This window comes from Harpia harpyja, chromosome 3 (assembly GCF_026419915.1).
Source record: "Harpia harpyja isolate bHarHar1 chromosome 3, bHarHar1 primary haplotype, whole genome shotgun sequence".
In the NCBI taxonomy this organism is placed as follows: Eukaryota; Metazoa; Chordata; class Aves; order Accipitriformes; family Accipitridae; genus Harpia; species Harpia harpyja.
The window spans coordinates 74,937,181-74,961,146 of NC_068942.1; the positions used below are offsets into that span (position 1 = coordinate 74,937,181).

A 23,966-nucleotide genomic window follows, 5' to 3' on the forward strand; every position below is an offset into this window, starting at 1 on the left:
CAGTAATTATGCAATCAAAATCAGAAACAACCAAAAAAGTGATACTACCCAGAGCAAACCACCAAGAAAGTACCAAAAGACTTTGGATCAATACAATGAAACGCACATTAACCACCTTGGCATTTACCAGGCAAAATCTAAATGGTATGTTCTTGACTGCTTTGTAATGTACATGTGAATACTGCAGCGTAAGAACACCATGACAGGATGACACATGGTGTCCACACAAGGCAGGAAGTCAGACATTACATATGAGAGAGGTTGAGGAATATAGCGTGCAGCACAGGGAGATTGCCATGTTCAGACACATGCATTAGCAGGTGCCTACCAGAAGATGCTTTCAAAGTTTTTGTGGTCATTTTAAGATATGCCTCAGGATTTTCAGTGATTTCTACATCTGAAAAAAGAATAATGTCATTTTCCTCACTATTCAATATTTTCCAACTATTAAAAACAACTGAAACAATGAGGGACAGCAAAGACAAAGAACAAAATAAGTTGTTGGTACTATTTTCAAACATTCTTAAAAGGTAAGGTTTCTAAAAACCTTATGTTTCTGAAAATATAAGCTTGGTTTAGACAATACCATTCCCTTCATCAAGCTATCTAAGAGATGAGACTGCTCACATCTGTTAATAGTACTTGAAAACCAACCGGCAACGTGGGAGCAAGACCTCATTCCCCCTCCCTTCCCACGCAGGGACATCCTGCAGTTGTCCATGCCAAAACAAACAGCTGGCAATTGGTTCTCACCTGACAGAGCACTGTAGTATGTTGCTTCTTCTTCGTCTTCGTGAGAGGAAGAACCTCCCACATCACCTGTGTGATCCCACTCTAGTGGGATGGAGTCAACACTGACAGGGGTTTCACAGCCTGATCTTTCATGACCTTGAGTAGGGGGCATAAGGTGGCAAAGGGACTGTGTCGAAGAGGGCCCCTCACTGATAGCTTTCTTATGCCAGGGATCATTCTGGATTTCTCTGGAGTCTTCTGGATCTGTCTCATTTTCAGAGGTCTCTTTTTCATCGTCCAATCCCTAAAAATAAATTACAATTATTGCATATTAGTAAGATTTATAATAGATCTACACTGCTTAATGAGCTAATGATTGAGCCACACAGTACTACTGGGGACTGTTTTGCAGTCAGCTGCAGTAATCGAAGACCATGTGCCTAAAATTAAAGGGAAGCATCATTTCTGCCTCCTTCCTCTTCTGCCAAAACAATCCTCACATCAGCAGCTACCTCCCCCTCTTTCAAGACACTCAACCACCACCACATCTCCTCTCTCTAGTTTGCAGGGAGGGTTACCCAGTTCCAAACTGATTGCACAGGTCAGCAATGAAATCATGCTCAGGCAGGGGTGAACAGCTACTCATAGATGTTCATGTTACCTCCTCCACCTGGCTTTCTAATACATGTTCCTTCTTTTTGAGCCAAAGCAAACTGATAATCATCTAAATGCTCCCAGTGAAAAGTAAAGAGTGTGCTGTTCCTCATTCAGGGTTCTCACAAGAAAGTGGACAGATGGAGCCTAACAAACAAGTCCATAAAGAGATATTCTAAGCTCGTTATTGAAATTAAAGAAAACAAAGTGATATTAAAAACACCAAAAAAACTTTTGAAGCCCTCAAACCACTACTATCTAAATATTAACCCCGTGAATTACTTCCATGCTATTATCCAGATTCTGCAGATGGAGTCCCAACAGGAGAGGCATGAGGAGACAAAACTGGTGACAAAGATTTAGCAAAGCTGGCACAACTACTGAGGAGTTCCTGCCCCCTTTGAGCTCAAGCCACTCAGTCAAGATGCTAGGGATAAGCAATGAGCATTGGAGTTCAAACACTAAAACCTTGCCAAAGCATCAAAACAACTGTTGCTTCTTACAGGATGCCTTGAGGTCAGTCTTTGATGGAACCGGGCAACTCGCCCAAACACTTCCTGACAGTATCGATGAAGTTCTTCCAATTCATCTTCAATCAGGGTAGCATCCAAAGGCTCACTCTTCTGAATCAACTGCTCCCCAAAAACGATTAGCTGATCAATCTTATTGGTGTTTAGCGTTATTTCCTGCTGGAAACCCTATTTGGAACATACAAGAAAAATAATTACTTCTGCAATACCCCTTTCTAGCCTAAGGTTTGTCCTTCTTTTCTCACTCACTGCAGTGAAAGAAAAGCAGCACTTGACATTGTTGTCTAATTTCATTTGGCAAATACCTTTTTACTCAAGAGGTCCACACATTTGTTTTATTAGCAGGATTAGAGTTGCAAATGAAGTGGCATTTACCACCCATGTGTACATCAATATGATTGCAGTGTCCTGAGCCTGCAGGGCATCATGATGGGAGTTCAGCTAATCAGAGTTTATTTTTCTGTTGGGTACACACAATCTTTTACTCAGAAGCAAAGAAGTTTGTTTGGCTGGTTGGGCCTCCAGCCTACACAACAGTAAATCTACATCCCAAAACAACTAACAGTGCAGGGAGAAAGGAGAAACTAGCATATGAGCAGGTAGCAAAGAACTAGTATGTTCTTTAGAATCATTGCACACACCTGCTTGTCTTATTTCTGTTTGAAAGTCTCAGCTATAAACAACGGACTCAGAGGAGAAATGCTGCCTCAAGGCCAACTAAAAAAAAATTCTCACCAGAAAAAAACCTGCCTGAATTTAGGAATGTAGCTTTTTCTGTTTAACCTGCATGTGCTCCCTTCCAGGCCAGGTATCACTGTCACTGACACTTGGTGTTAGAAGAAAATGGCAGGATAGAACTGAGCTTGAACACTGAATCTGAATTTAAATACTGGACAGTTTAATCTTGCTTCAAAGGATAAGTCTTAACAATTTACTGGCATCTTAAAACAAATATAGCCCTACAGAGATCTGTTGGCTATTGTGAAGTTCCAGGAAAGTAAATGATTCTGTCAAGAGAGGGTAGCCCAACAGGATCAGCTGGGCTGTATTAAACAACTGCTTTATAAGGATACGTACATTTAACTGGCGCATTTTGTCATCAAAGTTACTTTTTGAGAAGTGCTCCACGTTTGTCAGCTGTAGGTCCATTTCTGTGAGCCAAACAAGGATGCTTTCCCTCGTCCCCTCAAACTCATCTCTCCGATTGGTGAAGTGCTGAATAGGAAGAAGGGAGCCAGCGTTACAAGACTTCAGCTACTAAAAAAAGATGGTCACAGGAGCCCTCTGAAAACAGTGTTTTGGTTCAAAACTGCTGTTCACCTTAAAGGCCTTCAGGGCACAAATGGCAGCATGCCACATATAAAAACTGTCCCCTTCCTGTAGTGATGCTGGAACAAAGTGTCCTACGTTAGTACACTGTTCATATGGGAGAGGGAACAAAGCTTCAGAAGTGCAAGATGCTTCTATAAAATTATATTCTTGTTTCTACACTGTATACCTTCTCCCACATCATTATACCCGTGTAACAGTTACTCGGACTCAGGTTTAACAGCCAATTTGTTCTAAATTTAGCAGACAGTCAGACAAAAGAAGCAAGCCCCATCTCTAAAGTAATTAAAACTATGACATTAAAATCAGTACAACAATGGAGAACCTGGATCATGGATGACCATGCCAGTGTAATTAATGCATCATTCGGCACGGAAGCCAGGAGGAGCTCTTTCTGCTGCCATCTCCCACAGAAGCTGCTAACAGACATGCAGCTTGCAGTGCTCCAGTTCTCCTTGGCGGATTTACTCTTCAGGAAGGAGATCATATAACATCCCAAAGGCAACACCTCCTAACTGCACAGATCAAACCCCATCAGCACTCTCACAGCCTCATCCATGGACTTTGGGGATCTAACAGTTTTCCCTGTCAATTGCTTGCAGCACTGCTGTATTTAAAAATCGGGCAGTGACAAGTTTCCCCCAGGGCACAGCACAGAATATCTGCCCAGAGATCAGTTTAACTTGACAAGCAGGACACTTATTTGAAGTGTCACAAATACACTCTTTGACAACATTCCTCCGTCAGGCAGACAGCACAGCAGGAGCTGGTGACAGCAGTATGCCTCTCCATCACATCTCCATGTTTAAAGCCTTGTAGGTGAATCATAACTTGTCATGAAGTAGAGCTGTGTTGTAAACTCCAAACCATACCTGCACTGGGGCCTTTCTGTCTCTCTGCCTCTTATTTACGAAAACGTGCAAGTGCATGAATGCATCCACGCGTGACAAGGGTGGAGGAGAGTGGGATAGGATCAGTACGGCTTGCAACACATCTTCCAATATTTGCACCCATTCTTCCCTTATCCTTCTTTAACTACCAAGAAGCCATCTACCAAGGACGTGTTTATGCCATGTACTTGGTGACCTTTCCAGAGCTGCTCTCCTACACTGGTAACTCAAGACACAAACCAACACAAGATAGTTGCTCCAGTATGCGTTTTGCCCTTGGGTAATTCCTACAGAAACTTGCAAGTGCTCCTCTCATTCTCTCACCCCACCGTGCAATTACCTTGAGTCTCCTCAGAATGGCAGCGACTCGTTTCTGGAGATTATCCCAGCGCTGGTTGCCTTCATGTACCATCTGCTTCAACTTGCTGGCCGAGTCGGTGCGGTTCTCGCGGGCAAGGCGCCTGTACTGCTTATTGATCAGCTCCAACTGAGTGAGTCGTTCATGAATTTGCCGTTGGAATGCCTGCAAGGCAAATCAAGGAACTCAGTTCCCTTGCAGATAAGAAAGGATCCAGATGATACTATCCATCAAGAGAGATGATGATGATGATGATGCCCTCCCCTTAAAAACAGACCTTCCAACTGCAAAATTAAATCCAGAGAAAGACACATATTTTAAATAATCTGCTCAGACTTAGCTCATTAGGAAAAGGAAGAAAGAAAGAAAAAAAAAAAAAAAAATCAACCCACAGAGGTCTCCTGCCTATAAAAAGCAAATCTTTAACTTATAAGCAGGATCTTGTCAATTCAGAGCATTGCATTCTCCACATTAAAAAAATTCTGGAGACAAATAAATCAGCGAGATACCTAGCAGCCACACACTGGCCAGATTATTTATGTTCTCTATACCACCAGTGTCAAACTGGTGTTTTCCAGTGATCCAGGCATTTCACACAGACAGTAAGTATTTAGCAGTCTGACCATTCAGCCTGCTGCTGAGCATAAAAAAAATGAAGTGAAAAAATTCACCTCAAATTTCTTCAGCTCCTCCTTTGCATGTGTGTACAAAACCTCTGAAGAATTAGGCTTAGCAGCTGTCCTTTCAGATGATTTTAGCCAATCTTCAAAGCGAGAGTAGTCGTCCAAAAACCTCTGCCATAGGCGCCAGGTCTCCTCAATTCTGAGAGGGAGGTGCAAAAATGGAAAGGTTTTATCACAAGCTAATTATTAATTTTGGATTTTTTTTTCTTTTTTCAAAATTCAGCGTGTGGCAAAAGCTACAGTGTTTCTCCAAAATGCTGACACAGGCTTCTTTAGGAGGGGTAAGAAAAAGAGACTTACTTCATTCGCCTTTCCATAGACATGGCGCAAATGTTTCTCCACCGTCTGTCCAAACTCCTGGTAGTCTGCTGGATGGAGTCACACTCTGTCTCATTAGCACACGCATCTGAATCGTGTAGCAGGACTTCACAAATATTAAAGACAGATTCCACCCCTGCAGTGTGTTGCTCTATGTCTCGTTGCAGATCCTGCCAATGGCAAAAGAATAGCTTCAGTAGAAGGAAACGTGCGGCTAGACTTCAGACATACCCTTTCAAAATGCTGCAGAGGATGGGGAAAGAGCAATTTGTGTGTCAGGAAAAGCTTATTTAGCTTTAGAAAACAGACTTGCAGGATAAGCCTTGCAGAGGACAGGCTGACAGGTCAGGACAGAACTGCCATGCAAAAAGGGATTGTCCAGCTTTGGTATCTCAGTGAAAGCTCCATCTTCTCATTAACAGTCTGGACAGTTTTAATGTGCATTCAAAATCCAAACCTTACACATACTAAACCTTACACATACACTACTATGTTTACCTTACTGTAAACACGTACTTATTGATTTTGACAGTACAAGATGACAATGTCTCATATCCGCTTACTACACTGTAAAAATTGACAGAGAAGTTGTAGTACAGTTCATGTACTTTAGTGACTATATGATCACAGGCTGATATCATGAAACACAGAAACCCAGCACACAAGTAGCTGGTGTTACACTACTTTTCTTATTCCCTCTTGTGGAGGTCCTGTTTTGACAGACTATTTTAAAGGGTCTGGCAAAGACCCTTTGTCTAATCTACACTACAGGCTTCCTCTCCATAGCCTCCATCTCCATCACAGTCTGGCCTCTCATTCTGGACCTATAACTACTCCTAAAGTCAATGTAATTAAATAACAGAAAAAGAAAGCCTTATCTAAATATTTCTTATTGAAAAGGCAGCTCTGTACAAGGCTACCAACTGTAAATATTAATGAAATGTCAATGTCCACTACATTTCCATTTTTTCAACTGTTTCTGGCTTTCCTAATGAAGGATACAGAGACTTTTGCTTGAATAACACTAGAACAACATACACAAATGAATATTTTACTGACAACAGTGAACAGGAACCCCCATTAAATGGTATTACTGATTTCAGTGAACAGATGAAGCAGAATTGGTTTTGCTCTAGACTTACAAAACCAAACCAACCAAACAAAAAAAACATAAAACAGACACAGCTTGTAGTAAATACAAAAGGAGTTGAAGGAAGATCTTCCCAGAAATCAAAAAGCTGCAACGAGTTGAGTATCACGCAGTGGCAGTCTTCAGTGGTGTTACATGGGTACCTCAAAGAAGGGCTGAGCCATAAATGGTCAAAATTTGGCTTGTGGAATTTGTGGCAATGTACAGCTTTAAGGAATGTAGAAGCCAAAATCTCTACATAGATGAGAGACTGCCAGAAGCAGACCCAACATAATTTTTGACAGCTTATTAAGGATTCACAGCTGTCTTCCGAGCAAGAGGCAGCAACATCTTTTTAACACAGGCTCTACGTCTGAGAGTAGGCTGGTACCTGGAGAGACTCTTCTGAATTCATTACATTACACTGGATTTACAGCTGTATTAGTGAAAATGAGAATTTGGACCACAGATTACAAATCCACTCTACCTGCACTATGGTAATGTTGCTGACACAATCTCATTACTTTTGGTCATGCCTGAGTTCATGGAATAACCCTAGGCAGAATCCTTGCCGTTTTCCAAGCTTTTATTCCATCCAAATGACCTGACTGTATTACGGTGAGACAAACGCAACAAACTAACGGGGCCAGGAACATACGTTGTGCCCAAAAAGGTACTTTTCCTTCAACTCTGCACAGCATTGCCCAGAGAGCTTTAACAGACTACATGCTGCTAGAGTTCTGCATTAGTGAAACAGCTTTGAAATCTTAAAATTAATATTATTCATGTTTTAATCTTCATCCTTTAATTGAACAAACATGCCACAAAACATCTCTGTGGATGCACCATGCTTTTAAATGTCATTATTCAAGACCGAACAGGTAAAGCTTTTCCAGTCACGGACGTCAAATAAAAGAAGCCTGTAGGGCATTTCTTACCATCATTCTGCTCTTGCTGGAATAATTGTTCGGATAAAATCAAGAAAGATCTTTTTACTTGTCACATTCAGATAAAGGTTTCTCTAATGCAGGGCAAAAGAAGCTTTTTTTTTACTGTGGTCTTTTAAGTCAGCACAGTCTTCTCACACTCAGTCTGCTAAAAGGTTAGAGTAGAAGGATTCTAGAGGTACCCAAAGGTCTGTGTTTGAAACAGAATCCAAACAACAAAGCAGTAAGTGGCTCTGAGCAGCAAATGATGGCTCTTACAGTGAGCTGAAGCTCGAATGCTCATAATAAAAATAGTTTGGACACAATTCCTTTGTGCCCTACGTTCTTCTCTGCCTGGCAATTTATCAAAGCCTTTGAGAACGCAAAAGGTTTGGATGGGAAGAAATATTTCCTTCTTGTTTACATGACCAGTCACAAGGTAGATGAAACCATTAGGGGCACTGGGCCAAGGCTTCTGGTCTTTGACCAGCTCCTGCAGTGGAGTCAGTGGGAGCCATCTCCACTCCTGTTGCAGAGGAGCTGGCCCTTCCTGCCATGTCTGGGACTTGAGTGGATGGAGAGCCATATTAATGAGCAGAGAACACAGCCCTCGGGTCTGGGTCACTCGGGAATCTTTCCTTAGACATGAAAGCAGAAGCCGGAGAGAGAGAAGATGGGAAGGATGGGAAGAACACCCCTAGGTGTTCTTAAAGGCAGATGCCATAAAGCTTCCATGTTTAACAGCTCTATTCTTGATCCTCAGTTTTAGGGCAAATATTCTTGTTTAACACAAACGCCAGATGACAGCTGTGGTCTTTCTCAGCCTTCCCAGTGAGGCACTTTGAACCTAGGTAGACTTATAGCACAGCCCTGAGCAAAGGCTGACTCCACCAGCAAGTCTGTGCTTTGGTTAAGTTCCTTTTCCTTCCCTGGCTGCTGGAGAGAGAAATTTACTCCAGGACTATCCAACTGATCTCACACTTCCACTTGGCTGGGATAGCTGGCACGTTCAGCTGTGCCCGATCCTTGCCATCTCCAGCACTTAAAACTAGCATAGATTCTTAAGATCCCCCTAGTAAGTCACTGTCTCAGATAAATGCCTACACGCACTCAACCAACACCCAACGGTGCTAGGTTGGTTCACACTTATGCCTCAGCAGGATTCACGCACCATCTCACCCAACCCTGAGGGGATCTTCAGAGCCTGCCTACTGGATCAGGCCTCAGTCAAAAGTGTGTTTGCACAAGTCCACCCTCCAAAGCTCAAACACCCTTCTCTGCCAAGCTTGCTCTGCTGTCTGCAAGGAGGAGAAAAGAACTGAGCTAGTGAGGGCAATACATCAAATCACAGCACTCCGATCTGCCACAGCCAGTTTGCAGGAGACCAGGCATTCACGCCTTGTCAGCCTAAGTCATCCTCATGGATTTTGCCCACTGTCTGTGCCCTGGCTAGCCCTTATGAAATCTGCTGTACTTAACTGAGCAAACTATCAAATGTAAAAATGCTTTTGTTTGTATTTTGCATGTTTTCCTTGGGTGGAGGGGGGAAGGGAGAAGTGGGGTAAGTCAACACAATACTGAAATTACAGCAAGCAAATAAAAATTTTCCATGTAATGCATCTTGGCAGGAACATGCCATGAAAAGCAAACAGTTAGAAGGCCTTGCTAAAGAAAAGAAACAGGTGATTTTAAACCAGGACTAATTGTAATCAGCAGCATTTTAGGTCATTTACTCTGACTGCTGCTATTTCCCACCTGCTGTTCTGCCAGTCTCTTCTGGATTTCTTGGTCATCACAGATGTCATAAACAACAGGCTTGGAAAGCTCAGACTCAATCCGGGCCAACCAGGTGCGAAGGTTACTCATGTTTTTGTCCAATAGTTGTATAAAAGCAAATGTTTCCTTCAGTTTCTTCACCCTAAGCAAACCAGGAAGAACATTTTGTTACAAAGATCTGCAATCAGTGGAAATGATGTTAGCAGAGGGTGATGACAGGCATGGCTTTATGAAGCACTTACTGTCACACCAAGCTGTTGCCTGTAAATCAGAGCCATGTTTTAGTCAAAACCTACCTAAATTGGCTCAGCAGGCCTCTGCTCTACAGCTGCAGGAAGGTCTTGTGTGAATTCTTTAATGAAACTGTATGAGCAGAGTGAATTTTTGTAGTCTCATTCATCTGCTAGTAAGCTCTTCAGTCAGTTCTTGGGAGATTTGTCTAAGTGGGAGTTTGTATCTAACATGCTGCAGTTAAACTAAAATAGGTATCTATGGTCTGATTTTCCTGCTGTGAATTACGTTCAGTGTCATCTTTAGCAACCAACAGGCCCGCTCTAATCAGCAAGGTACCGCTCCACCAACAGAGGCAGAATTTGCCCAAACCACAGGTCCAACTCCCCAAGCAAATGAATGCTGACAGGAGAGAAGGCCTGAACAGCCACTGTAGAACTTACAGCACCACAACATTAAAAGCTCTTCTAAACAACACACTGAAAAGTGCAGAGATGTGCCAGACTTTCCTGGTGGGTGAAAATGAAAAAAAACCAATCCTGATGAGGGAGAATATCCAACAGCTACAGAGAGTTGTGCAGCAGACAAGCAAATGAACCATCAAGACCATTTATTCTTCTTACAGCTGTTTGTAGCACAGCTCTCAAACTGCAGACAAACTTTTGTTTATTTCCAGCTTTTACAGCATATTCCCATGTCAAAACCCCTTATCAGCCCCTCAAATTATCCAAGTAGCATGTTTGTACGTTTTGGCAAATTTGTCCCCATGTGTTGGGAGGAGTATCTGTTAAAACTACCTCAATGCTCTCAAATCTTTCCTTGAAATTCTCATTTATTGCAATTCCCAACAAAAATTACTAAAAAGCCCAACACCTGTGTGACACTTATCTCTTCTGACTTCAGACTGATATCGGAGCTTGCCATCTAGACCTTGGTAGTTAACGGAGAAAAACGAAAAAAAAAAATCTAGATTATGATTTCTATCAGACCTGTCTTAGACATCCAGATCACAAAGATGAGATGAGTTGTACCAAAAAAGCACATATTTTTCTACATGAACTGCAATGGTCTACCCTGCAGTAGTATAAACATCAACACTGCAGATGCTAAAGTCAGGTGAAATGATTCCACCCCTGTCCTAGGGAGAACCCACTTCTTAGCCAGCATTGCTTCCCTGTGCTGTCCTCCTGGCTGCTTGCATCCCTCTGATGTCTAGTTCTGTCCCTGTGCCTTGTGATGGATTTTTGGACCTTGCATGTGATTTCTAAAATGCAAATTTCTGAATTAAACCTTAAGTTACTGCCTGGTCTAGCAACCCCCCAGATGAGCCTCATTATCTAAGTGCAGTGCAGTGCAAGAAGTTGAAGTATGCATCATGAAAAGGCCAAAACATTTCGCATTCATTAGCCACCATGACTAGGAACTGTTACCAGCTGAACAAAACCAGCAACTGGAACTGGAAGGGCAGCTTGCACAAGGGGATCACTGCATGTCCCAAAATGTAGGGGACTGTTGAGGGGTCTGAGAGGAACCCTAACCTACTTGGCAACACCAGCATTGTGCGAGCTAGGACTAGGGCAGGGTGGGGGGGGATGTAATCTCATCTAGTGCAGGTAGGGACAGATTACACCAAGACAGAAGTGTCCGTGACAGGCTACCTGGATGCTGGCTTCATGCAAAGGACCTGCCGCTCCTTGCAAGAAAAACGAGTTTCATGTCCCACCGACCTGCCTGCTGCCACACTACCCCAGCAGGTTTTAGAGGAGAGGGGTCCAAACTGCCTGTAACCAAGTAGCTTTTGCAGTTGCCTGTTGCAGCATATGATACTATGACAGAAGAGATGCAGGACAGCTAATCCATAATGAATATGCCACTCTAAGCAACAACTGATCTTATTAGCAACCTTAAGGTAATCAAAGAGGATACGTAAGTCAGCTAGACACTTGATTTAAGGCAAAGCACTTATGGAGGAGATGTGGGAATGATCCTGCTGGCTTTGTTCAGTCCTATTGGTTACTGTGAAGGCACAGAGTAAGGCCAGCAAATTTGGGGTCTCATATGGATTAGCAGCATGGGAAGCATCTTCCCCTACCTCTTGTCCCAAAAGGACCGGGCAGTACTTTCAGTTGTTTTACAAGGAGGGCAAGAAGAGCACAATCCTACACTAGGACTCCTGGCAGGTATTTAGCAACTCTGCACTCTCCAAAATGTGAAATTAGTTTTGTCTGGTTGATGCAACCCTGCAAGCCAGCCTGAAGGATTTGGCCCAAGTCCATTGTCCACCTTGGTCCTGCCTTGCACCCACAAAGCCACAGATAGTGGTGTAAAGTGCAAAGCAGATGCCTCTGACCCTTTACACTGACGATGCTTTCCACTCCTGCAGCTGATAGAGAGGAAGCCAGCAGATGACAAAAGCATTTAGCTGCTCTTGCTTTCCTTAACAAGCTCTTTTCAGAGGTCTGCTCCCAAGTTCAACCCTGTATGCAGAAGGCATCTGGCTCCCAAGCAAACAGCTGCTATATAAATCTTCCTGCTCCTGGTTCTGCTTCTATTAAGTAGCACTCAATGAACATGTCATACTCCGGTAACTGTACAGCATTTTCTTGTGCTATTGTGGGCTAGCAGTAATTTACCCAGGAGACCTAATTATTCCTCCACTCTATTCCCTGCTTCTGTCCCACCAGTCAATTTGAATCCAGTTGGTTATGATGCTCAGCAGGGCCTGTGACTCCTCAGGGCACGTGGCCCACCAAAGACAGGTGACTCGGGAACCCTTTGCCCTGGAGAGATGGGACAATATAGGCTCTGTGTTGAGCACCAAAGGGAAGAACCACTAGAAGAGCCAGGCCTGAGGAAGAGTCCGAGCCAAACATCTGTGCTGTTGCATTAACTCTGCATGACTTCAGGCCAGTCGGGAGGAAAGCAAGGCTCGATCGCTGCACTGTCCCTGACTATATCCAGTGGCAATTTATTCTCTGCATATTCTGTGACATTCCCCACTAGTGCTTTGGAAATGTCTCTCTGACAACTTGCAAGAGATACACATGTTGGGACCACCTGATGCCACAGCTGACCTGCTGAGACCACAGCTTACTGTGCTGCTCACTACCATCTCTGCATCCCTGTACTCCCTTCTCTGTCTGCATCCACCTGTTTCCCATCCTGAAGTTGCATTACAGAAAAATTCATGGGTTGCAAGACATCTTTCTTCTGTCTGCATATTGGATAACAGGTAAGTGAATATAGCCATGCAAGTCCAAAGCAAAACCAAGGGATATTAGATTATAAATAAATGTCTCTATGACTGACAGCACATTCAGTAAATTTAAAAAGCAACAGTTTTAGAATCCCAAGTATATTCTTTTGGCTTAGAAATCACTCTAAAATTCAAGTTACAGATATTACCATAAATTTGTGGGTCTTTATCTCCTAGTGTTACTAGAAGCAACAGTCTCAAAGACAGCATCACTGTGGTACTGTGAGCTTGTATTTATTTTCTAGCAATTACCATTACAGACACACCATTGTAATTAAGTAATTTAATCTGTTACATATTCTGGATAGAATATGGCATTTGTCAGTCATTTAACCACCCTTAATGCTCTACGTCATTAATCTTAAACTGGAGCTAAACAGCCAGAGAGTAAAAACCTAACAGAAGTTCACATTAGCGCAGTGTGTAACTAGGAAGGCAGCCTTGTCCAGATGTTCACATTGGCTGATCTGCTCTTGTTGCAGTCTGCAGACACAGAGCCTAAGGTAAAGTGTAGGGTTCTACACTGAAGCAAGAGGAGAAATGATGAAAAATTTGAGCTTCCTCCTTGGGCACCCTCTGCTTGCACAGAAGTCACGGGGAACTGCGATTTCTCTGGCTACAGCTCAAAGAAAAACGTAAAATAGACTAATTACATCCATAAAAGTCTTACATTTGCAACAACCATTCTCAGATGCATTTCTGCGCACTGCAAGTATTCTTGCAAATTACCTGCTCTTTGCATGAAAGAAACCTCATGAACTCTTTTGAGATGCATCCTGAAGGGACTTATTCCTCCGACTCTTTTGAGATGCATCCTGAAGGGACTTATTCGTCCGGAAAGACAGGCCTCCTGGGAGCTGGGTGGGAGTGCACGATGCAAGCCACCAAACCTGGGGGCAAAAGCTCCCCCCACATCCAGGTAACCAATCACCCAACACACAGTGAATTAACAGCAATAAAAGTTCAAGTGCAGCAGAGGAAATGAGCTCCTCCCAGTTACCAAGAAGACAGAAAAGGCTGCTACCACTGTTGATTCAATTCTTCCTCTACAAAGTGTAATTCTCAAGTAATTTGGTCAAACAGGCAAAACTTACTGTTTACTGAATAAAGGCCTACCTACCCATAGTTCACTTCCCAATGCGAACTCACCTGCTACCATTTAACATGCCCCCGGAAACAAAAAAAATAGTAATAATTAAAAAAAAACAAACCAACAAATATCACCACCAATCTAAAAAAACCTCAGCAAACTCAAACATTTTTTGTACTTTGCAAAGGGCCCAGCTTAAAAGGTTTCCTGATTCAAAACAGCACTTACACACATGCATAAGATGCCGGGGATAAGCCAAACAAAGCCAGTTTCTAAATGTCTTAATCTTTACACCACAATAGAAGTGGCAGAAAAAGGACAAAACTGGTAGATTACAACTAAAAGCTGGCTGCAAAAGTGAACAGAAGGACCAACTGACCTGACTCGAGATTGGATTTGGGTCTTAATAACCTCGACGAAGTTGCCAGCATCGGGTTACAAGAGAAACGCGTTAAGCTTTTTCAGGCTGAATCATTAACACACAGAATATTTTGTAGTACCTACTCAGGAAGTATCTAGCAGTTGAAGGCACTTTCGGGTTGACTGAAACGTATTCACACAAACATAAAGAACTGCAAAATGCCTGCCAATTGCATTGCATTAGCTGTCAAAATGCCGCAGGAAAAGGTATAGGGAAGCTCACACGGGGTAATAAGTATCATTCAAATTTTAGTGTCTGAAGGAATGAAAAACATCCGGATGTATATTCCAAACTCTCCTTCACAAGCTCAAATGTCATCAGAAAAAGATACCACATACATTTCTTTTTAACCTAAGAGGAGCTGAAATTGCCCTGCCAGCTGATAAGATTGTTTACAACCCGGTAAGGCAAATGAGATGCACAACGCAGGAAACCTTTGTTCAGTAAGTCGCAGGGCGAGCTTAACCATGTGAGGGACAAAAGACCCGATTTGGAGGGGTGATGTCAAAGGCAAATTTTAGGCCTTCGTACAGAATGCAAGGACGTTCCTCAGCGCAGCTCCCGGCCCTGGTACAATGACAGGAGGCCCCCGTATCTGTGGGTTGTGTTAGCACGGTGAGCAGGGCGAACAGCGGGTGCGTCGGAGGCGGCTTTTCTCGCGTTACCCAGCCGGCGAGTCCAAAAGGTTGCTGTCGCAGCTCTCCACCGCCTTGGGTGCAAAAACCCCCAAACGCAGCCGATTTTAAAGGACAGGCCCCGGAGCACTGTTGCTCGGGCTAACGCGCCGCATCTCCCACTCATCCACTTGCCCAAGGCGACTCTGCGGGGAGCCACTGGCGCATCGCCGCCCCGGTGCCCTTCCCCCGCCCCCCAAGGCCGGCCGGTCCCGCTGCGCCGGCGGTGCCCTCTCGAAGAAAACCCACCCCCGCGGAACCCGCTGCCGCTTACCAACATGGCACTTACGGTTCGCGAGAAAAAACCATTCCTCGGCTTGCAAATCCCAAGCTGCGAGGGGGACCGCCTGTGCGACCGCGGCAGGCATGGAAGAGGAAACCCCTCCTCCACAGATGCCCTATTTATTCGCCGCTTTAGCATCCGCGTAGGGGGGGGGCTCGCCCATCCTCGTCCTCCTCCCCGACCCCCGAGCTGAGGAGCCACTACAGCTCTCCCCACTTTTAACCCCGACGTTTTGGGTTGGTATTTTACCTGGCAAACGGCCGCATCCCTCCTCAGAACAAAACCACGAGAGCTTTATTCTGACACAAGAGAATTAGCACGCCAAGAAGCGCACGCCGAGCGGCTGCCCGCGGCTGGCGACAAAAAGGTTGCTGGCTGGAGGCTTCGGCACCGAAAAAGGTGGACGCGGTGTTCATTTCTTGCGTGAAAGAAGGACTGGAGCCTCAGACCCGGATGATATGCAGCAGAGTCAGTTTGAAGTGAACCCAAAAAACCCAGAAAACGTACATCCACGCACAAGCACCACGCACACAGATGGATCCTCACTTCCCCAGCGTTCTTCTTTCTCGCCTTTACCATTATATCCCAGGTATTTTAAGTACGAATTAAATCTCCCACACACTAACCTGTCCTCTCTTTAACCTTCCAGTGCAGGCGGAAGGCCTCCAGTGCAAGTAGCCTGTTACGCTGGGGGACAAAATAACCCCTAATCTTCATTTATGGCATCATTTGTTTGTGGAAAAACACGCTGTCATGATTTCTGTATGTTATGACTGCCAGAGATCACGGGGTGGGAAAAATGGTGGAAGTCGGAGAACCTTGGATTAAACGTCACTCCCCACCCAGCCAATATCAGAAAAAAAAAAAAAGAAGTTATGATAATCCCACCAAAAATGCAAGGAATGATTTTGAAATCAAAGGTTTTTCAGTATTCAGGTAATCTTCTGCAGACCTGTATCGACTTGCCAATTGCTCACATTCAATATATGGCAGGATAAAAAGTGCCTGGGAAGACACTGCTCACCATGAGAAGGCTTCAGATATTTGCATGGGATATCACGCCCAGTCACCTCGACAGTTTAACCTGATTATGGCCCGGGAAGGTTCAAAAACGCATTCGAAATGGTAGGTCTGAGACAGAAAACAGGGAAATAACCCTCCCAGCTTGACAGGCAGACACTGGGAATGGTGACAGCGCACAGAAGACAGGGCCCCCCCCTGCACTGCCAGCTCCCCCTGCTCCCGGCACACCTCGGCACACATTGCATAACGAAAATAAGCCCAACCATCCTGCCTGATACGATAATGAAATCTGTCACAGCTTTTGCACCAAAGAGAAGCGTAATCCCAAGGACAGGGAGCCCAGAGAACATGGAAAGAAAGCAGGCACTTTGCAAGTGAGATTTCAACTGCCCAGGTATTTTTTTTTTTCCCCACACCAAAATAATTACAAGAATGAGATTTTACAGCGATACTGCCACAAACCAGTATAATTCTGCTGAACATGGCTGTATTGTTTACCCAGGGGCCTCACTGCGGCATACTTTGCTTCCCTTGCCATGCAATACTCATCTGAAGCAATTTAAAAAAGACCTTTGAACTTGGCTGCCCGGTCGCAGTTGCGACAGGGTAGGACTGCACACCATCAGGTGGTGCATGATGGTCTGCCCTGCCAAAGGGTAAGCAATGTGGCAGAAAATAAACAGAGAGACCAGCTGAGAGGTGGTATGAACTTACTCGCTCCCCATACCTGCCAAGCTGGGGCCTGCTGCTGCTGGAGCGGCTATCGGGGCAGCCCAGCCGCAGTGAGGGTGCAGGGAGGAAGGGGAAAAACAGAATGGCAGCTCACTGGAGCTCCCCAATAAAATCTCTCTGGAGCCCCTGCACAGCACAAGGTGGTATCACTGGAGAGCTTCAACTCCTTCCCATTTTACTGCAACCTGAGCAGTTTCATGCTGTTTGGGAATTTCAGCTGGGGCATGCAGGAAACCAGCTGAAAACACCTTGAATCTCCCAAGTTCGATGTGGGAAGGAAGGGGCTGACTTTGATTGTGGCAGTTTAAGATTCCTGGACCCTGCAATAAGGGCTGGCAGCTTGTGAACACAGGGAAAAGACCTAGTTGCCAAGGATTCGCATTTAAAAGGATGAGAAGTCACATTTGGCCTTGCTATCTTCCCTGTATTTTCATGCTCACATTAAAGGTCACAGTCATTTGAACTCACTCCTGCTACATACACAAAAAATGTGCCTTTCTCCACAAGGCTGAAAACACAAACCAGACCCACCAAGTAAGAAAACACATCAGTGTGCCGACAGCCAGAGCAGCTGAGAAATGGCATCCCCCTTCCACAGCTTAGCGGCAGTGGGAAGAGCTGCAGGATGCCCAGAGGTACAGAAATGCAACGTTTGTTACTGTAGAGACCTGTCTGCAGACCCAAAACTGCTGGAGGCAGCCCCCTGATGAAGCTGGTGGCTTCAATGAAGGCTCAAGCACTATCCAAACCCTTTGCACAACCCCAGGCAGCGCAGACACCCTCGTGTGACACATGGGTGCTCCTCCAGTCAGCCAACAGGCAGTATGCAAACAGCAGCACAGAAGGCAAACACTTCCCTGCTGGGCTGGGAAGCAAAGCATGGAGTTAGTATCAGTGGTGGATGTGCCAGGGAAGGACACCAAAGAACATGGCTATGCACAACATGGTTCCTTGGCAATTCTTGCCAGTTAATGCATGGCCAGGGAGTGCTGCTCCGGAGCATGCCGGGGACATAAATCCCACTCCATGTCTACCACCCCTGTGCAGCCACTGTTTCAGGCCTTCACTTGGGTGCATGTGCAAGCATGCAGCAGTTTCTTCTGGCAGAGTGCTGCTACAAGGCTGGTGACGAGAGAACAAAAGCAAGAGATTTTCTGTGTCTGTTTTTACAGACAGCACAATGCTCCTTTTCTGCCTGTTAGTATGTTTTTGTATTCCCCCTCTATCAACAGAGACTTCAGCACGAGAAGCTCCCCTGGTAAAGAGTATCTTCTGAGCTGAACAGAAATTCATTTGTTCTTCTTTCCAGGCATGCTAATGTCTTGATGGTTACTTTATCCCATGACTATTAACATTCTGAGACTTTTCCAAGTTTGCACCAAGCCACCCTCCAGCTGCAACACATGCAGCAAAGCTTTTGTTACCACACAAGCCGAGCACAGACATATAATGAAAGTGTTAAGTCCTGCAAGTGCAGCCATATGGCAAATCTGAGCTTGTCATCATGAACTAAGAGAATCACTTCAAGGACTAAATAGAGAGCTCACCTAATTTGTCCATCTGTCCCAGGATGCTTATTGGTTTAAAAAGGTGAAATAAGCTATCAGGAGGAATGCTCTGTATTGATACATTGGCTCAAGACTGGTTTGGTTTCATGTTGGTATCACACAGCCATACGCTGCACTACAGAAAACATAAAATGTTACGCAGGTTGCAGGGTCAGACATGGAGACATTGGAAACCACAGAACTGAAACTGGCTATAAATCTCAATTAGACTCCTTTGTGGATACAGGTTATCTTACACTCTTTAACCAACATGATCATGAAGTGCTTGTCTACCAGAAAGATTCAGTGCCCAGAATGAACACACAGCTAGCTATTCTATGTACATTTTCTCCTCCTACTCAGTGCATGGCTCTGTAGCCTACTTACTGTCCAAGTCTTGGCCTGCCATGAAGACATCATGAGATTTGGTCCTTGCCCCTGTGATGGACAGCCACTGGGGGCCAGGGAAGTGGTGCAGTGGACTGTGGTGCACCCTCAAGTACTAATAAAGGCAGCAGCTGGTTATGTACTTAACATAAAGTGCTGAAGTCGTAATACTTGTCAAAAAAAAAAAAAGCTTCAAGCGGTCACAGATTCGGCACCCAAAACCTCAGAAAATTTTCACTTCAATTTACTTGCCGCAGCTACTGATCTGAAAAGCTAGGAGCAAATCCACCTCCTCGTTTCACAGAGGTGCTGTGAAAATAAGTTCCTACAAGTAGTTTTTTCAGGAGCAAGACAAGATTGCCTCCCTGCCAGGGATGAAATTAATCATTTCCCTCCAGGCAGCATTCTCCTACCTCAATTGCCTCAAACCCTCCAAGGCCTTCTGGCAGTCCTGCCCTGAAGCACCTCCTCCATCCCTTTTATCTTCCCCAAGAAATGAAGCAGTGCCCAATAGAAAGGGCTTTGTCCCAGTATTCTGCCGTGGCAGCGGTGGTGCAGTGCTCCAGTCTCTCTTCTGCTGGGCAGCACTGGGTCCACAGCCCCTGCACCACGCCTTACAAGCTCCAACCTCCCTGGAGCTTGATGGCAGATGTTTGAGATCCTGTGAGGATGGCTGGACTGTGATGGCTTCATGCAACAGGGCCAACAGGAATTTTGCCGCCACTCTATTTTCACACGCTCTTTCAACACAGCTTAAATGCGATTTTTCTTCTAAGTTTTTGCAAAAGCAAACTGAAAAGGAAGGAGACAGTCTATCAGCATGGGGCATCACAACCCACACTCACAGGTCATCTCACCTCCAGCCCAAAGCTCCTTTCTCTGCTCTGCTCCTTCATGAAGAGGCCCAACTTGTGGCACATCTGTGATCGGTAGAACTGCTGCCGCCTCCCCATCACCTGAGCTTAAGAGAGGCTACCCAAAAGCACAGGAGGAGCCTTCTCTTGAGTGCCCCAAAGCTTACCAGTGAGTGAGGTGGAAATTTCAGTCAACTGAAATCTAATTTAATTCCTTCAGAATTCAAGTCTCAGTGGCAAGCCACCACTATAGCAGCAACCTCAAAACAGAAAGTTGGAAGGTTGTAAACAGGACAAAATAAACTCTTAGGACCATACTCATTTTCTATTTTGAGTGTCTAGCCTGGTGGTTATTTATGACTGAGCAGCCGAGAACAGCTGAGCTGCGAGTCAGGCCCAAGCAAGGTGGTGAGGGAGGGTGAGGGAGGAGGTGTGCTACACCCATGCTGCAAAACGCTGCAATATGCTGAACCTCCATTAGTATTAAGTCCAAGAGGACCAGCAGAGCCCACTGGGCTGCCTGATAACCCTGGATCACAGAGAGAGCTGCTTAGAACCACATTTTGTCAGGTCCTTCCAGTTAATTACCCTGGTTCTGACCAGAAAGTTGGCAGAAATCACAAGTAGAAGCTAGTATGCTCTAGACCTTTTGGGATTAAGAACACAGGAACAATCATAGAGCACCACACCAACTCCCCAGTGGCTGTGATATCCACTTAGATATCCAATACTGGGAGCTACATTGATGCTCTAGGCAAATCTGCATTAACGTACTTCAAAACACCACCATACACTTGTCTGAAGGTAAAGATTTAAGACATCCCAGGTAGACAAACAAGTGCTCTGTTGTCACAGACTACTTGAATAAGACTGCTGGATCTCTTTCTAAATATCCCATCAGTTCTTCAGCATATTTTCCTAAAGATTACTAGAATGTGCCGTGTTTACCTCAGTTTTAAAATAGTGCATTTTAATCTGCATTTAAAAATTGCTACAATTCAATACTAACACAGGGCAGAACACAAATGATGATAAAATTGCTTTAAAAGTGGCATGCTACCATGAGAAGAGAAAAAGTGCTGTTATAAAAGTGAAGCTTTCTTTCCAACACTAGATCAAATACAAAGACACCTTGAGACAACCACTGCAAGACTATCTGCAAAGTGTTAGATCTTAACAAGGCAGCTTCTGCTTAATCATTCACGGCTCATGTGTCACCATTAATTCAGATCTCATTCCTGATTAAGATCCAGCACACTTAGCACTACATTGTCACAGCAGAAACACCCACCTTATCTGTCCCAAATGTTAACTGAGCAAGAGAGCTTCTGAGGGCCCAGAGAGGGGGGTTACAGGCGAAACAAAACCTTGGGAGAGAAGTTTAGACCAATACTAATTCGGTGTTAGCCTTATTATTTCTGGATTACTAATAAACTCGGGCAGGCAGTGAGACCAGCCCAGCATCCTCCTCCCAAGCTGTGGTAGAAACTCAGAGATAATAGTGAAATGGGATCGTCTCAGTAAGGCTAATACTAAAATGATCATGATGTTCTTAACTCTGCCAAGTATAACAAAGATGTTTAATCCTTTAAGAAGAGGTTAGTGCCTAGACTATGCAGGTTTTTGTTTTAATTTCAACTGATAGTATTTTCCATTTCACCATCACGCAGAAGATCCTAAATTTAAAAAATAAACCCATGGTATGGTCTTCTGAGACTGAGTAAACAAATAGCACTAACATTAAATGAAATTTCATTCACCTCTGAATGTAAAAAAGGAACATTATCATCATATAATCTGACTGTCTATAGAGACAGGCCAGGAATCTATTCCCAAATTCTGTGCATTCAAACATAGGATGAAATAGATGCTTGTCTTAAAACAGGAGGCTCTCCTAAAGAACCCGAATGAACTCCTACCATACTGCCTTAAAATTAAGTTGCAATTCAACACATGCAACAGAGAAATCACTTTGACTCTTCCCTTTCCATAGCTCCCATTATTAAAATTATATTTTATATGAATTCTTACACCCTGCCCTCTACCATTAGATAAATTAAGACATTTGGTGTCATAATACAGCAACAAGTCATAACGAAAAAGCATTAACTTCAGTTTAATTTGACTCTCAATAATAAATTTCGACAGAACTGAAAAGTCATGTCAGTCTGTTTCTGATTGTCAAGGACACTAGCCTCTGACTTTTATCTCATATAAAACATTGAAAATCATTTTCTTACCGTGCTCCAATGACATCGAAGAGATGCTGCCAGCGATCATTGATTTTGTTGAGTTTATCATCTATTTCTGCAACTCGGCTCTTGTTGCTAGCCTTGATTAGCTGATCACCCATTTGTTTCAAGTGAAGCTTATTTTCACTGAACAGGTTTATTTCTTCCATGCAATCCTGATAAATACACACAAACATTGCTTAACTCCTGAACAAAACAAAACAACAAAACCAAAACAAAACTATCTGTTTCTTTTCCCACACGTGTGATGTGAAGTCAGGTTTGGCTTGTGATGGCTGAGGTTTCTACATTAGCATGTAGAACTCTTTCACTTAAAACAAAAACAAAAACCTCAATGGAAAAGCACTCTCACTATGAAGCCACTATGAAAAAATAAGCAGCTTAAAGACTTGCAAGTGCCAGGAGTAAGTACTCCTAAAAATAGCAGCTTAATGTTCTAATTTTGTCTCTGTTTTCCTGATTTAATGTAATTTTTCAATCAAGCTACATCAAAAGAACCCAAATTCAAGTCTAGGATGGCTTTATTTTGCTGGTATTCTTATCCAGAGGAGATCTGGGATTAGATATTGAGACCTTTAAGCCATGGAGAGGAACACTGCAGCAGAATAATGGTCCTGTTAAAAATCAAGCTAATACGGAAGTATTAGAAAGCACTAACTGCACTGACTACCAAGGTGAAGGGCCAGAATTAGGTTTTATTTGTGGTTGTGGTAACTTCTTGTTCACCTGGCATAAGACCTACCCCGTCCTTCAATCTTTTCTTTGCCCTCTGACTGCTGGGAAAGGTCTGAGCAGTGCTGTACGTGCATGTATGCCCAACAACCCAGACCCCCACTACTGCAACTCACATACATCACACTCCATGCCTAAATGCAGTCAGGTGGCATTTCTGTTTTGCATTATGCTCCAAGTCTGAACATCAAGAAGAAGATAAGAGCGGAGGCTAGAAAAGCTCATCTTCTCACAAAAGCCTGTACGTGCTGGTGCTGGTTTTGTATCACGTATCACTTCTAAGAGGCAAGGAAGAATTGAGGAGTCGTGTCTCTATAACGAGCTATCAAGACTGCAATTGAAGAAAAGTGGCGTTACTACTTACCTTCTGCAATTTGTCTATCATGTCTTCAATGCTAACATCTGCAGTCTGCAACACTTTGCTTTCCATTTGTACCAGCCAGGAGCACAGCTCCTTATTCTTTTCATTGAACACAATCCAGGCATTGAGCCTGTCCTCGATCTCCTGCTTATGCAGAGACACCTATGGATAAGCACACACATTAACTGCTGGCAACATCATTCTTAGGACGGAAACCAGCAATTATGAGCCTTCTATTTTCTAATGTGCATTTGATCATATTCCATTTTGCAGAAGCAGTTATCAAGGATCTCTAGCCTTCTTTTCAAAGCCAGCAAGCAGACTGTTATTACATCTCATTTTGGATAGCAGGGCCAAAAGTTGACTTGCAGACACCAGATTCTCTCACTCAGAAGAATTAAACTGAGTGACAGTTTTATAAATAATGAGCTTATATAACAATTTAACTATTACTCAGTGGAAACCTGAAAATGCCAAACAAAGAAGGAATACAAAATATATAATCACTACATACTGTTTAGTACTGTCTCATATATAACACAAGAGAAATAATACCTAGGTAAGTTCTTATTTTTCTGCAACTGTAAGAGAAACTTTGCAACTACTGACTGCAATTATTTTATTTCTATAAAAACCTTCCTCTTTTCTTTCCATTTGCTCACCAGTTCTTGGAGAACTTCCAAAAAAAATCAACATCAAGAATCTATGCTTTTTATTGAAAACTATGGATTTCTTCCCTCAAAATTACATTTGCCAGGACGGATAAACAAATTGTCTAGACAGAGAAATTAAGGTCTG

General features: G+C 43.8%; 1 protein-coding gene across 7 annotated transcripts in view; it reads right to left on the reverse strand.

Moving 5' to 3' along the window:
• SYNE2 (spectrin repeat containing nuclear envelope protein 2) overlaps positions 1-23,966 on the reverse strand; it is a 197,714-nt gene that overhangs the window by 10,157 nt on the left and 163,591 nt on the right. For 6 of the 7 annotated variants that reach the window (XM_052783400.1, XM_052783405.1, XM_052783402.1 and 3 more), the window contains 10 exons: positions 23,172-23,330; positions 22,064-22,230; positions 9,305-9,467; positions 5,477-5,664; positions 5,165-5,315; positions 4,476-4,658; positions 2,994-3,131; positions 1,890-2,084; positions 754-1,036; positions 329-397 (listed from right to left, as the gene is read on the reverse strand). In XM_052783400.1, the coding sequence (XP_052639360.1) occupies positions 329-397; positions 754-1,036; positions 1,890-2,084; positions 2,994-3,131; positions 4,476-4,658; positions 5,165-5,315; positions 5,477-5,664; positions 9,305-9,467; positions 22,064-22,230; positions 23,172-23,330 (1,696 nt within the window). The remainder of the gene's footprint in view (positions 1-328; positions 398-753; positions 1,037-1,889; positions 2,085-2,993; positions 3,132-4,475; positions 4,659-5,164; positions 5,316-5,476; positions 5,665-9,304; positions 9,468-22,063; positions 22,231-23,171; positions 23,331-23,966) is intronic. The other variant, XM_052783403.1, reaches the window with a different exon arrangement.